Consider the following 16,042-nt stretch of genomic DNA (forward strand, 5'->3'; position numbering starts at 1 on the left):
TGGGATGTTGAGAAGGATGTCCTGTGTTTGAGGAGAGTCGGATTATACATGTATAATGTAGTGCTCATTCATATGGCAAGTCATTTCATCCCCTGCTGTCAGAAGCACACATGCAGACTCCAAAGTGGTTGGGGCTTTTGATAGCAATTGTACCACTGTGACAGTGACATAACTTTTAACAGAATTTTGTGACCTCTTGATATGATGGGCAAATTCTCCTTCGATCTGTGGCTCACCTCAAACATGAGACCTCTGGTTAAGCTGTCCTTCAAGTTCAAGGACTCTTTGCAGTAAGTAGTGTGTAGCTCTGGATTCGAAAGCTTTACCTGTTCTGGCAGGGTTAGTCATCCCTCATCCAAGCATGCTTTGACTTGTGCCTATTGCACGTTGCCATGCCGACATCTGTGCCCATGCTACTGCTGTATGCATATGTGTGGGAGGATGTCAACTCAATAACTCCACTGTGGCTATTTCTGGCTACGCCGTGTAACAGTCTGCACCGAGACACACAGCTACAGTGACAGGCGCCAGGAATGTGTCACAATCACATTTATTTTTGTAGCAAGAAACCGAGAATAGTCCGACTATAGTCGCTGCAATTATATTTGATTGACACAGGCCTAGCTCATTAGGATTTTACCATGGTCAAAACTGACCGACGGAGGCCATACATATAGCTCATTAAGGGGCGAAAATAGATCACTGCAGGCACCTCTATTCTTAACTCCTTGCCAATTGATGGCACATGTATGTTATACCGGCTATATAGATAGAGATACATATAGATGTGCTATAGAACAGCATTAATGTGCAGAATCATTGCACTTGAAAATGGACAATGGAAAATGTGCTTTGCAAACATACATGTGCATTCAGAGCGACAACCAAATGGAAATGACATCTTAGAATTCTTAGCCTGAGTACCAGCCTTTTTAGCTTCCATACATGCGAAGCGAACGGAAGCTAAAAAGGCTGGTACTCAGGCTAAAGAATTCTTGGACTGAAAGTAAATGTTCAAATTCTTTCACAATAATTTTGGACATTTCATATCTTTACAACACAAGAATCCTGCAGCTATAATTCCCTATTTTCAGAGCAAACAGGACCCAGAATGTCCAATATCTTTGAAATTCTCTACACACAAATTTGACATCTGCTTCAACCATATGTTCAAGTTTAATTTGTTCCAATGTCTTCTTAAGGCCACACCGATTTATTTCCTTGTTTCTTGGACCTTTTCGGTGGCTGTGTCTTTATCAAGTCCCTCTATAATGCTACCAACAACATAGATCTAACGTTATATGCAAACCAGATTTATTTCCTTGTTTCTTGGACCTTTTCGGTGGCTGTGTCTTTATCAAGTCCTTCTATAATTCTACCAACAACATAGATCTAACGTTATATGCAAACCAAAACAAACAAAAAAACTATTTAAAGAATTAACACATCATCAATTATTGAAGATATTCATCTTACTATTACAGTATACATGTTGACTGACTACGCAATGGGTCAGACAAGCACAGGAGCTCCTAAGTATAAGTAAAGACACAAGTAGAAATTCCTCGAATGATTGCAAAAGCCCATTCTCATCCCATACTACTATACACTCTAAAGACTTGTATTATGCAGGATTAGCGTTGTGTTAGTGTGGTGTTAATATAAGTACTATTACATGCCATATACTTTGTACTTTGTACAATTGTTGTGCAATAAAGTTATCATTATCTATAATGTGTAATATTGAGTAATAGACATTAGATCCTGAAGGTGTCCCTGTGGTGTAGTTGTCTGCGCTTCTGTCACTTATCACATCTGGTTCAAATTATGAGGAGCCAGAAGACCCGAGTTCGAGCCCGGGTAGGATGCGTCTAGATAAGAGGTGCATCAACTTCTCTCATACCAAAGACTTCATAAAAATGGTACATACTTCTGAAACAGTATGGAAGTTAAACACACTCCACTGCCAGTGGACTAGCCCCCTGTTGCACACTGACAGTGTGGCCCAGGGCTACGAAACGGAGATGGGCTCCACCCTATACACCTGTATATGGTGTGGGAGGATTTCAACTTTAACATTAGATCCTATTAGGAGGACTTGGATAGCCTGAGTACCAACCTCCGTAGTGACCGCTGGCTCAAAAGAATTCGCTTGCTTACCACGGAGTCTGACCCTGCGCGTATCCGTAACGGCTGTCTCATTATCACGTAATGAGGGGAATTCGAGCTGCGTTCGGTGCCATTTTTCGTTCCAAGGTGTCTCTATTGCCCTGTTCGGGTCCAGTTTTGAAAGAATCGCCATGGCAACAGTTCTTAGAACCTACCCGTTACGAAGAACAGTGTGGCATGGGGAGGAGCTTAATAGACGAATGGGGCCAATCAGCGAGCTCGTTCAAAATCGAAACGAATATCTGACTAACAGCCGTGACAGATACGCGCAGGGTCAGACTCCGTGGTTAGCAAGCGAATTCTTTTGAGCCAGCGGTCACTACGGAGGTTGGTACTCAGGCTAGGACTTGGATGAAGGGAGGTCTATTTGGAAGACTTACACTTGGATGAGGGGAGGTCTGGACGTCGTGTCCCCCTCGACCAACGGCAGGCAGCAGAACAGCAGGCCGTGCTGGACGGGGAAACAACAGAGCAAAGTTTACTATGCAAGCAAGGCATGTGTCTTACTTCAACCCCAGGGAGTGAAGGGTGGCATTTGATGTGTGTGTGTGTGTGTGTGTGAGTGTGTGTGTGTGTGTGTGTGAGTGTGTGTGTGTGTGTGTGTGTGTGTGTTTGTGTGTGAGTGTGTGTGTGTGTGTGCGTGCCTGTGTTTGTGTGTTTGTGTGTGTGTGTGTGTGTGCGTGTGTGTGCGTGTGTGTGTGTGCGATAGAACTCGCGGCTTATAGTTCCAGAGTCAAGATCGCTAACAACAGGACTATGCACGCTACCCGACAACACATGCTCCAAGGATCACATAAAGAGAACCCCAATGTGCAACAAGATTCTTCTTTTAAATTCATACATCCAATGACTTATTATTCTCTACAAAAACAGCTCCCGTTTCTTGGGTACTCTTATTCTGCCATGCCATGCTAATTGGAAAGACTCTGAGTAGTCCATTATTACTCCAGGCTAATGAGGTACCTGAGTTCACGTGTTGGGCTTATGCAAGATGTTGTGGTTAATGCATGTCTATTATACATTGTTGGTACGGCTCCGGCGAGATAAAAATAGACATAATTAGTTACTCTCCATCGTGGCTGTTGTGAATATGAAATAGCAGCAGCTGTCTGGTACAGTGTTTAAGATTGACTGGGCTGAAATTACAGCTTTGTTAAAGGGAACCCAAGCAATATTTGGGCCCGAAAATCGGATTTTGAAAGTCAATCTATTTAGTCATTTCTATACATGATTAAGTTCAAACAACACTATCACAATGTATAGCAATGTCTATGATGCAAAAATACAACATCGTTTTGATGTGAGAACTCACTGAAAATCGTGGCACGGAGTTTTTGTAGGCTTGCAAAACCAAGACAGTGGATCATGATATGGCCCGATTTTGCAGGGTTTTAAAATGCTCAAAATATTAAGTTATTACAAAAATGCTAAACAATGTTAGTAAATGTCACTACCATAAAGATTTCAGCATTTTTTTTATTTCCATTTTTTGGGCCCTAATATTGCGTTGGTTGCCTTTAATTTTCTCTCCATTGGTTTGGTTGACAACAATGGATGACAGTCTGTAAGTTCAGAATTTCGAGTTCAGAATTTCATCATCAATACAGGATAATTCAATCAATCCATCAACCAACCAATCATTTAATCAATATGATTAGGTGTTCTTTTGCACCTAAATACAGGACAATCACATCAATCAATCAGCAAACAAATCAATGGAGCAATCAATCAGTTAATCATTAAATTTGTTTGTAATTTCATTCATTTATTCAATCAATCAATCAATCAGTCGATTGATCGATCTAGTTTTCATCAAACCATTTGTTCAATTTTCATTAAATTCATTCATTCTTTTATCCATCTATTCATCCATCATTTTGTCATCCATCTATCAATTCTTCTATTAATCCTTCTATTCATCCATCCATTCATCCTTCTGTACAACCACCCACACACACACACACACCCATTCATCCATCCATACACCCATCCATGCATCCATCCATCCATCCCTCTCTCCATCCATCCATCCATCCCTCTCTTCATCCATCCATCCATCCCTCTCTCCATCCATCCATCCATCCCTATCTCTATCCATCCATCCATACATCCCTCTCTTCATCCATCCATCCATTTCTTCATCCATCCATCCATCCATCAATCCCTCTCTCCATCCATCCATACATCCTCTCTTCATCCATCCATCAATCCCTCTCTCCATCCATCCATCCCTCTCTCCATCCATCCATCCATCCCTCTCTTCATCCATCCATCCATTTCTTCATCCATCTATCCATTCATCAATCCCTCTCTCCATCCATCCATCCCTCTCTTCATCCATCCATCCATCCATTTCTTCATCCATCCATCCATCCATCCATCAATCCATCAATCCCTCTCTCCATCCATCCATCCCTCTCTTCGTCCATCCATCCATCCATCCCTCTCTTCATCCATCCATCCATCCATCCATCCTCTCTTCATCCATCCATCCCTCTCTTCATCCATCCATCCATCCATCCCTTCATCCATCCATCCCTCTCTTCATCCATCCATCCTCCATCCATCGCTCACCTGTTCGATGATGAGGACGGGCCAGAGGTTGGCCCCGTCGGCCAGACGCAGCTCATGCACGGGCTCCTGGGACAGCTTCTGACACGTGTCGCGCCAGGAGACGAACTGCAGGGATGGAGGGAAGCCTGGCGTCATCATCAACATGTTTTTTTTTAAATCGAACACCTACTACAGAAATTTGTTTTTCTGCACACTTTTTGTATATATTATTAAAGAAGCCTGTATTCTTTTAATGAGCAATGTTTTTTTTTTTCATACCTCAATTAAAGAATAAATGATGAATGATTATATCGGCTGCATATGCACTTTCGTACAGCCAAAATTGTGACTAATTTTGACTCTACCTGTGCACAGGTGCACCTACATATTTTTGCAGGTTATATGTAGTGTACAGATATATATATGTATCCGAAAAAGCAACCTAACTTTTATTGTACTTTGTTTGATGTATTATTAAGTTTTGTACAAGAGTTTGAAGTCAGCTGTAGAATTACAGATCGAAATTCCGAAGAGAGGCAGTAAGGTTTCTGACGTTTAGCTGACATTCTACTTAATCTTATGTTGTGCACCCCAAACTCCTTCTGTGCACCTAACTTTATACATGTAGGTTATAAATATAATAAATCAATTCGGTGCACCGAATCCCAAAAATGAATTTCAAGCCCTGTCAAGGCTAGAGCTCAGAAGTGTGTGCAACTAAGCTAGCTCTTTTGTAATGTTACAGGTTTAATTCTATACTGTGTACAGCGTTCGAAATACCCGTCTGCAATCTGCAAATTGCATAAAGATTTTCAAGATTGCAGAAGAAAAATTAAACAATCTGCAATTTTGCAGAGGAAAAAAATCAGAGTCGGGAATCAATGGCTCTCAATTCAGGAGATTATATAGACTTACTAGTACCAAGCAAACTAGCGGCGCTGTAAATAAACTGAAGCCCACAGCACCGCGCAAGATGGCGGCGTTTCAGTGCGTTCCGACTGCCTGGTGCTACTTGAGGTCAGTTTTTTCGGGGGGTTTCGACAATTTCCGTGATAACTTCGGGGACGAATCATGTGAGAAAATGACAAATTCGTGCATTTCCGTCAACCCTCGCTAATCTCCGCATTCTCATATAAAAGAGTGACAGGGTAGCAGGGTCCCATGTAGGAACCCTGAATTGATCTGCCGCTTTACACATTTAAAATATCATAGTTAAAACTACATTAATTACACACACTTACCGGCACGTAAATTGTTCAATTAAAAAGGTTTCTTGCATTAAATTCTCGAATTCAAAGTTTCTCACATTCGTAGCGGGTCGAACTATATGCTGTGGCAGCAGGTAGGTTTTTACAGTACGTTATGGTTTGTTGTCCTTATTCAGCAGTCTTACGATGTACGGTATACTGCTGTTTCTAAATCTTTCAGTCCTAGTTCTGACTGTGTCGAGTTCATGACAACGTCTTGTTTTACTCCATCCAACTGAGAGGAGAGACAAAACCTGAGAGCCCGAGAGAGCCCTGGTCACGACACGAGAAGACAAATTTGGCACTCGCACAGTCACCACAGGCCAACTAATTAAGCTGATGTTAAGCTTGTCTCCCCGATCACGGGGCTAAATTTAGCCGCCACATAGATCATTCCTGTAATGAAGTCATAAAATATAGTTACGTGGCAACCAGAAAAGGCCCAGGCTTTTAGAAAAAGAGATTATCCAAGCTGCAGGGTACGTTAGACCTCCTGCTAGTTTACCTTGTACTACATGTGGGAGCACAGCTCAAAATAGTTGCAAGTGGTCCGAAACTTTGCCTTCAATTTGGAAAATCTTTCTCAAAATAACCAGGCCACTTTATGGTACAGTGCTTTGTAAAATTGTGACGCACCATGCACAGCACAAATTTTCCTAGCATGTAAAATTGCAAAATATTAGTTGCTTGTATTTCTACCTGAATTCTTGAACGTTTTTCAAACTGCTGGTACTGGTAGCATTCAGTTCTTTCTAACCCTGGGGGATGGAGTTAAAGTAACATTGTACATCTATTACTTTGCTGCCGTGTGCATGAAAAGCTGGTGTGTTACGTCATAAAGTGGTCATCCCGGCTAGCCATAACCCTAACTCTACACCCTAACCCTAACCCTAACCATATCCCACCCTACATGTACCTTGTTGCTGGTCCGGTTCAGCCCAAGTTCCTCCACCAGTGCGTTACAGAACCCTAACCCTATTCCTACACCCTAACTCTAACCCTATGTAGCTACACCCTAACCCTAACCCTACACCTCAACCATAACCCCCCTACCTTGTTGCTGGTCCTGTTCAAGCCCAGTTCCTCCACCAGTGCGTTACAGAACCCTAACCCTATTCCTACACCCTAACCCTACACCCTAACCCTATAGCTAACCCTACACCCTAACCCTAACCCTACACCCTAACCCTAACCCTACACCCTAACCCTACACCCTAACCATAACCCCCCTTACCTTGTTGCTGGTCCTGTTCAGGCCCAGTTCCTCCACCAGTGCGTTACAGAACCCTAACCCTATTCCTACACCCTAACTCTAACCCTATGTAGCTACATCCTAACCCTAGCACTAACCATAACCCACCCTATCTTGTTGCTGGCCTTGTATGTGTTCATTCCCAGTTCCACCACCAGTTACAGTGTTACAGAACCCTAACCCTATTCCTACACCCTAACTCTACACTCTACACCCTACATCCTAACCCTAACCATATCCCCCCTACATGTACCTTGTTGCTGGTCCTGTTCAGCCCAAGTTCCTCCACCAGCGCGTTACAGAACCCTAACCCTAACCCTAACTCTAACCCTAACTCTAACCCTAACTCTAACCCTAACTCTAACCCTAACCCTAACCCTACACCCTAACCCTCATCCTAACCCTAACACTAACCATAACCCCCTACCTTGTTGCTGGTCCTTTTCAGATCCAGTTCCTCCACAAGTGTGTTACAGAACCCTAACCCTGACCCTGACCCTGACCGAACCCACCCTACCTTGTTGCTGGTCCTGTTCAGCCCCAGTTCCTCCACCAGAGCGTTACAGAAAGCCACGTCGTCCAACATCTGCACAGTGTTCCCTCCTCCTCCAGTAAAGATGGCCGCCCGACGCTCCACCGTCGGGTAGTGGCTACGAGAGACAAGGCACACTTGAGTTATGGGAAGAACGATTGTTTTCTTTAGATAAGGTTGGTATTTCTTGAGGGTACAGTCAAACACGTACTAGTGACCAGCTCTACATCAAGATAGGGTTTGAAATACACTGAGTGCATATGCACTTGTGTGTACCCAAAATCCTCGTCAGATTGACGGACGAACCACTCTATTTTATATTGTGCATCCGAATTCTTTTTGGGGCACCTAACTTTTTAGGCTAGGTTCACCAGTGCATCTATTCCCATAAATGTATTTCAAGCCATGTAAAGACAACCTGACCAATTAGATCAATTTTTAGTGCTGTCTTAGGCCACAGCAATTTAATTTCTTGGTTAACAGATTTTTTGGGGGGGTGAAAACTTGCACCTGACCCTGTTCATTCTCTGAAATTGTGTGCACCAAAGTACAAACCTTCCTCTGAGATTCTGTTTTTCTGTTGATTTTCCAATCTAGCATTTTTTTTAAATTCTGTTACTGTTAACCAAGAAATTAAATTTGTATGTCCTTAGGTAATTTATCACATTGACACAAGCAATGAGAATGCTGACTTAGTGATCACCTGTCCACATAGACCAGATGTCATCAGTCCCCTGAGTGGTCTTCTTGGGCAGTTTTGATTGTAATCAACACCTTGAACCCTCAAATCCACATTTCAATTTCAATTTTTCTTTCTCACAAATCTAGCCATCGTCATCTAACAAGGTACTTGAAATCACTCATCACCCATTGACCTGTGGATTTGAGGATCACTTGTCCTTAGCTGACCTCCCCTTATCTATATAAATGGTCCAGCGGTTTTCTTGGAAAAAGTAGTGAGGAGGAGGATAGATAATCATAACCCTGCGGGCCAGACAGTCAAACGTAGCAGTATTTCATCTAGCCTCCTTCGCAGGCCTTCTGAGCGGCGCCGGCGTTTATTTTGGGGGGGAGCGCTGATTCGCGATTTTCAACTTATCAGGTCCAGGGTCTTTAGCTTGTGGTTACCTAACGACAACGTATACAGAATTTCTGTGGGCGGCAATACGGGTTCCCCAGCAATATAGGTTCCCCATCTAAAGACCCTGAACCAGATAAGTTGAAAATCGTGAATCAGCGCTCCCCAAAAAATAAACACCAGCGCTGCCCAGAGGGCCTGCAAAGGAGGCTATATTTCATCATCATCATATCATCATCATCAGTTGACGCCGGGTCTCCCGACAAATTAAAGTACAGTCAAACCTGGTCTAACGACCACGTCCAAAAGACGACCATCGGCTCAAGACGACCGATTTCGGTCGGTCCCGATTTTTTTCCCCATAGACACAAGCATTAAGCAATGTGTAAAAGACGACCGCCTGTCTTGTGTGACCGCGACCAGCCCCAATCTGGACCGAAAGCGACCAAAATGTTACCGAAGACGACCGCGTCATTTCCAATGTGTGGCGGCGTCGGTTATTATGCTAAGTTGCCGGAAATCACGGTTGGTCGGCATGTTTCGCTGCGCGGAAAAATCAAAATGGCGCTCGTGGTCATAGGTCATCGGGAATACTCTACTATTATGTGGGTTGTCTAAGATGACCACTTTAGATAGGTCCCCAGGGTGGTCGTCTTAGACAAGTTTGACTGTAGCAGTATTTGACTGAACACAAATATATCAAGACATGTATGGCATTTGACATTAGGATATAAATATATGTGCTCATTTAATATCTTAGAAGTGAATGGTATAAATGTGTCACTGATCTGCTAAACATCAACACTGTAAGCACAATATGCAAATGGTCCAGTGGTTTTCTTGGAAAAAGAAGTGAGGAGGAGGATAGATAATCATAACCCTGCAGGCCAGACAGTCAAATATAGCACTTTTTCATCTGAGGTGAAAAAGTACTGTGATCAATTACTGTGAACATGTAAATATATAATGCTCCCAATAATCGAAAGTTATTCAGTTTCAGAGGGACTTTTTGTCATAGGAGGGAAAAGAGTGTTTTAAGTTCTTGTCTGAAATGATTTACATGATTGTATTACAGTAAATCAAGTAACACAATGAAGATAAATAAACGGTGAAAACGAATACCACTACAAACATTTCAAGATTTGCAGTATGTGGCCACTTTATCAAACCCATACCAAACGTGTGCGCTACATTCTCCTTGTCTCTGGTCATAAAAGGGTAAGGACGTCGATGTCAGCTGGAAAGCACACAAGCGTACACGTATCCGGCTTCAAACGGCAAGGAGGAAGTGAGTAATGCTGTACTAATGGAGCCTTCCGCACCGGAAAACCACATCCGGGCGGCTTCCGGTGGTGTTAATGCTGTATAAAATCTAATAACTTGGGAAGGTTTAAATGCGGTTTTCATTTTTCTGCATCCAAGCATCATATTATATACAGTCAAACTTGCCCATGAGAACAGCTCAGGGGACTGAGAAATTCTAGTCTGTGTGGACAGGTGGTCGCTATAGCCAAGATTCTCAGGGCTCGAAATTCACTGGTGCACCTAACCCAAACACTTAGGCCACACCAATTTAATTTCTTGGTTAACGGATTTTTATTTTTAATTTTAGCATACAAAAAATCAAGAAAACAGAAGGCTGGGGTGAAAACTTGCACCTGACCCTGTTCACTCCCTGAAACTGTGTGCACCAAATTAAAAACATTCCTCTGAGATTCTGTTTTCATGTTGTTTTTCCAATCTAGCATTCTTTTTTATTCTTTTTTTTTATTCCGTTAACCAAGAAAATAAATTGGTGTGGCCTTAGGCACACAGAAAAACATTTGGATGTACATTAATAAAGTAGAATGTCAGTCAAACATATCTACAAACCCTACTGCCTCTCTTAAGAACTTCAGTCTGAAATTCTATAGCTAACTTCAAAATGTCATAAGCAACATATCAAGGTACAACAAAGGTTATATTGCTTTTTCTGACACTTAAATTTCAAGAATATTCTGTACACTAGTGTACAATTTTATCACCCTACCTCGATAGCCTACAAAAATATCTCTGTATCTGTATCTGTATCTATATAGCCGGTATAACTGCCATTCGGCGTAACACACCAGCTTCTATATCTATATAGCCGGTATTACCGCCATTCGGCGTAACACACCAGCTTCGCAGGCATGCGGCGCGGCAGCAGCTGGATATATTACACCGAACGACCTGTCACGTCTAACCTTCGCATATCTAACTGCATGCATTGTTTAAAGCTATCTAATGAGGATGCTTCCACTGTACTCGGTTGTAACGAGTTCCACTCTACGATCGTTCTAGGAAAATACGAATTTTTAAACACATCAATCCTAGGTTGAAAAGTCTGATACTTAAAGGAGGGAATCAAGGAGATGAATTGATGTGACCTAATAATATCAAAAATAACCACTGTGGCGTACTAGTAATAGTATGTATAGATGTCCCCAGAACTGTGATGATCATAACAGTGTTACACAACACCCTCCCGTCTGACCACTGGTATACATATCGGCTTGTTTATAAGTACAGTCAAACCTGCCCAAGGCGACCACCCGGCGGACCGAGCAAAAACGGTCGCGATGGACAGGTGGTCGCCATGAAGAGGATTCCACTCACATGTTTCCAGGTCGAGGTTTTCAAATACAGTACGTAAATGGATGGAAAAGTGTGTGAATTTAGACAGCATGACCCCCACTAGGTTCAATTCTCATTACATTGTGTACAAATTTTCGTCATAATTTTGACTACAAAACAATGGTTGCCTCGATCGATGATCTCGCAGCGCCGTGCACACACACACATCATCGAAGTTTTACGGCCTAAGACAAATCCCTAGAAAACACCTGCTGGCCCCAGCCTTTTTGGGGCGCCGACCGCTGGATGAAAGGGGCAAAAAGTTTTCGATCTGACAACTAAAGATGAAAACGGAACGGTGTGATTTCGTCGCGCCGCCAAGCTCTGTGCGACCGGCATCGAAAGGTATCAGTGATTCAGTCAGTGCAGCAGAGCGCACAGCGTCCAATAAAGGTTTGTGAGATTCATGGAAATAAAAGGAAAATTAGAATATTAATTTTCATCAGTAACTAGAGTATTTGTAAATGTTCATACACAAAAGCATCGTGTTTTAGAAAGGTCAGCGGTACGCCAAATCCGGGCCACGCCAAATCCAAGATGACGTCGGGACAACATTTCTCGCCAGATGTTTTGCCCGCCGCGAAGTCATTTTTCGGCGGAATTTAGTAAGACACAGATACATTTTTGTTGAAAATACAAGAAATAGATAGTAATTTCTGTGAAATCTGACTTTTTGACGCCATGCACAACGTACTCGTTTTGAAAATTGAGTTTGCGGTAAACTATAAGATTACGGCGATAGGTACAACAGCATCACAAACATTTGTCTTTACAATGTTTATAGGGGGAACGTTTTATTAAAACGCTTCATGGAGGAATCGATGCTATAACATTGCTATTCCATATATTTTTGTCCTTATTTTTGTCCTTCAAAGTCTTGAAAACATTTCCGTGAAATCCGAGAGCAAAATGATCCAATGTCACCACACGCTTGAAAATTAGGCGGCCGCCATGGGCAGGGATTGTGCTCTGTGCGGTCCCAATTCGTGGCGGTCGCGGTCGCGTTGGACGGGTGGTCGCCTTGAGCAGGCAGCTTAATGCTTGTGCCTATGGGGAAAAATTTCGGGACCGAGAAAAAGCGGTCGCCATGGCCAGGTGGTCGCGCTGAAAAGGTGGTCGCCTATAGGCAGGTTTGACTGTAACATGAGCTGTCATGATGGCTGTTTCTTCGCTTCCGAAGATTAATGCGCCTCGTCTGCAGGCTCTCCTGTGGCTGTGTAGCCTAATCCTCGATCTGCACGCCCTGTACATACTAGTAGTAGTATCTAATAACAGGGCTCGAAATACTGGGTGCATGTGCACCCCTGTGTGCGCCCAAAATTGGAGCTGTGCATCTACTTTTTGAACGTGGCTACACTGGTGCACCTAGATATTGTGGGTGCACTGGTATACCTAGATATTTTTGTACTCTATAGGGTAACGGTTCTCTAGATCTTGTACACTTAGTCTAGCATATAGAATAGTCTTAAAATGCAAGTATCAGAAAAAGCAATATAACTTGTACATTGTACTTTATTTGATGTATTGCTTGGTTGCAAATTTGAAATCTGGACATAATTACAGATTGAAGTTCTTAAGAGAGGCAGTAGCGTTATGTTTTGCTGACATTCAACTTTATTCTAGATCTATGGCTTAATGCAGTGCACTCAAATTTTTTTCTGTGCACCTAATTTTTTTGGTTGGGTGCACTAGTGCACCTATTTCCAAAAAATAATTTCGAGCCCTGGATAGGAAATCAGCTGAAACATTACAAACATGGTGATGACGAACTACTCTCCAAGCAGAGGTTGAATGGGCAGATCGTCACCGTTTTATCATATGCCGTCCTTTTTTGTCGCTAGCCCATTCTAATGGAGAAAATGATGGCATATGATAAAACGGTGACGATCTGCCCATTCAACCTCTGCTTGGAGAGTAATGACGAACATCACAGGCCCTCACTTCAGAGACCAGGGAAGTCGGAATCTTCTACGTCTTCCAGTGAGATTACTGTAATTCTTGATTTGTAACTTCATTTTAGCTACTTAAGCTGTCACTATTTCACAATCGCAAATGTTTGATTACTTTATATTTGAGACAGGGATGTTTGTTCCCACCGTTAAAATCAAGTGCCGTGACCCACTCCATTTTCCCCCAACCGCTATATATTTTCCTGCCGCTATATTAAAGTGATTTACAGTAAGCATTCCTAGGAAATGCTAGCAGGGCTGTCTCCAGGACCAGTCCTGACATCCCGGGATGGAAATTTGGTTGTTGGGACGGAAAAAAAAATTTCACCCCGCACGTCCAAAAAAAATGAACTTTATGATATTGCTATTGATGAAGACATATTGTAAGACAGATTCAACAGCAAGAATTAACAACATGGGCTCCCTAACAACAAGTGGGACAGGGGGAAAAATTAAAGATGGAGACAGATCTGAATGCTAGTCTGACTCTAACTTAAGAAAAATTAGCCATCCATACAGTACTACCGGTAGTACTCTACTTACAAGCAGAACTAGAAAGCAAAATAATTTATCATACCCTACCGATACATGGCTCCTACTAGTCCTACTGGTATAGTTTTTAATGCATATTGGTTACATTCAAAATCATTTTACCGGTACAAATCAATGTAACAATTGCGGCTACAGCCTCTTTTCTGAAGATGTGGCGTGAGTGTGTACGGTTGGTTTGAGGTTGCCCACTACTACTGCCTAATGTAACATTAGATGTCACTCAATTCAGTTGAAAATTCTGGTGAGTCAATTTTTATTTATTTGGAGTTTATACTTTGGATGATTTATATAATGTTTAACCATGCATATAAATCAGCAACATTTAGCCTTCAAAGCACACTCAAAAGGATCAGACTTACTGATCTTATTGTTTTTATCTTAATATAACGCGAGCCATGTCCCTTTTCTCTCTTATTCCAGTACTTATATTAAGTCAGGTTCTCAAATCAATGCTGTATAAATAATATTCTTTCTCTTGTAGCTTGACACTTCAAAGGGTTAATGTTTTTTTTTTTCTATTACCATCGGGCCCATACAGGCTACATGTATATGATATTGTATCTGTATCTGTATCTATATAGCCGGTATAACCGCCATTCGGCGTAACACGACCTTCCAAAATTAGACACCTCAGGCTAACTCCAAACTCCTCAACCAAACGCTTTAAGCAATCCGTTTCAGAACATTACACATCTCTTCTGACAACACACTTTGACATCAACAACATATGTACATGGACTAACTCCTGTTATTATATACATGTATAGTGTTAATGCTGTATGAGATAGTCAAACCGTCCTTTTTCAATATCCTTGTTGGTACCACCATTATTGTCATTTTTTGTTATTATTGTTATTATTGTCATTTCTTGTTTGTATTGTGATAATATATTAGTGATGATTCTTTACTTGTTTTGAATGTACTCTGGAGGTGTTGGCCTTGTAAAGGATGCATCGATCCTGTTGCCAACACCTCTCAGATTTCATTCTGTGAAGTTTAATAAATAAATAAATAAACACACCAGCTTCGCAGGCATGCGGTGCAGCAGCAGCTGGTTATATTACGCCGAACGACCTGTCACGTCTAACCTTCCCATATTGATAAACCTCCTTTGTCAAGGAAAACTACACCAGGAAAAACAGACAAACGCTTACTTGCAGTAACATTGATTGACAATACGGAGTCTGACTGACTGGAAAATATGAGTTGTTTATAACTAAGGTAAAATACTGATGAACAGAGTAACATGATACAGAGCCTTAGCAACCATTCCTCCGTTCCAGCCATAACATTACTCTAGTACTGGAAGTCCTGGAGCTCTTGGCATGTTTATTAGCTTTCAGACCTGAGAGAGAAGCTAAAAAAAAAATCTCCTACTTGGCTGGGAGACAGACCCTGAGAAGTGGGCTAATGCTAAAGCTGGCACGGCGTTACGGGCTGAAAGCCAGGGCACACCTGCGCCTGCCAGCTTCCTGCAGGATAAACGATTCATGCACAGCCGAACACGTATCACGGCACATCTAAAACCAATCCTGGTGCGGCAAGATGAGTGCATTTGCAGACGCATTAAAGAAAACCTGTGGACAAAGAGGGAGTAAAATTATGCATGCATTATGCACAACGTGATGCGCTAGAGCACAGCAACCTGTTCACCCAGCTTTATTTATCATAAAGGCCAGCTCACCTGGAGAAGAGGATGCTTGCAGGGTTGTTTTCTCCGGTGCCGGGTGAGATCACCCAGAGTCCACGCACGCTCATGTTTGTGGCTTTGCTTCGCTTGCAGGCTGCTCTAGCACGGTGAGTGTCTGTCTGCCAGGCTCACATCCTGCGGACACCGCTAGTTAGGAGAGGAAAGCTGCCCCAGGCGACGGGAGCTGAGCTGAACCATGTGACTGGCAGGAGGAGGTGATGATGATGAGGATGCTGTGGCTGATGATTACCCACACCGTGACCTCTCACCTCGCCTGCACGGAATACGGACCGCTGATTGGTGCAAAATTCACCAATAACAGAACGGAAGAGCTTACATGATAATAGGAAAACCACGATATCTAC

At 42.5% G+C, this 16,042-nt stretch overlaps 1 protein-coding gene across 1 annotated transcript in view; it reads right to left on the reverse strand.

Moving 5' to 3' along the window:
- The window catches only part of LOC136434015 (AP-5 complex subunit mu-1-like), a 35,152-nt gene extending 19,179 nt beyond the window's left edge, over nt 1-15,973 (reverse strand). Inside the window, exons 1-4 of the mRNA XM_066426669.1 lie at nt 15,672-15,973; nt 7,739-7,871; nt 4,744-4,848; nt 2,550-2,620 (exon numbers count right to left, since the gene is read on the reverse strand). Of these exons, the coding sequence (XP_066282766.1) occupies nt 2,550-2,620; nt 4,744-4,848; nt 7,739-7,871; nt 15,672-15,745 (383 nt within the window). The 5' untranslated portion in view covers nt 15,746-15,973. The remainder of the gene's footprint in view (nt 1-2,549; nt 2,621-4,743; nt 4,849-7,738; nt 7,872-15,671) is intronic.
- Nucleotides 15,974-16,042: the final 69 nt, after the last annotated feature.

This window comes from Branchiostoma lanceolatum, chromosome 4, assembly GCF_035083965.1.
Source record: "Branchiostoma lanceolatum isolate klBraLanc5 chromosome 4, klBraLanc5.hap2, whole genome shotgun sequence".
NCBI classification, from domain to species: Eukaryota; Metazoa; Chordata; class Leptocardii; order Amphioxiformes; family Branchiostomatidae; genus Branchiostoma; species Branchiostoma lanceolatum.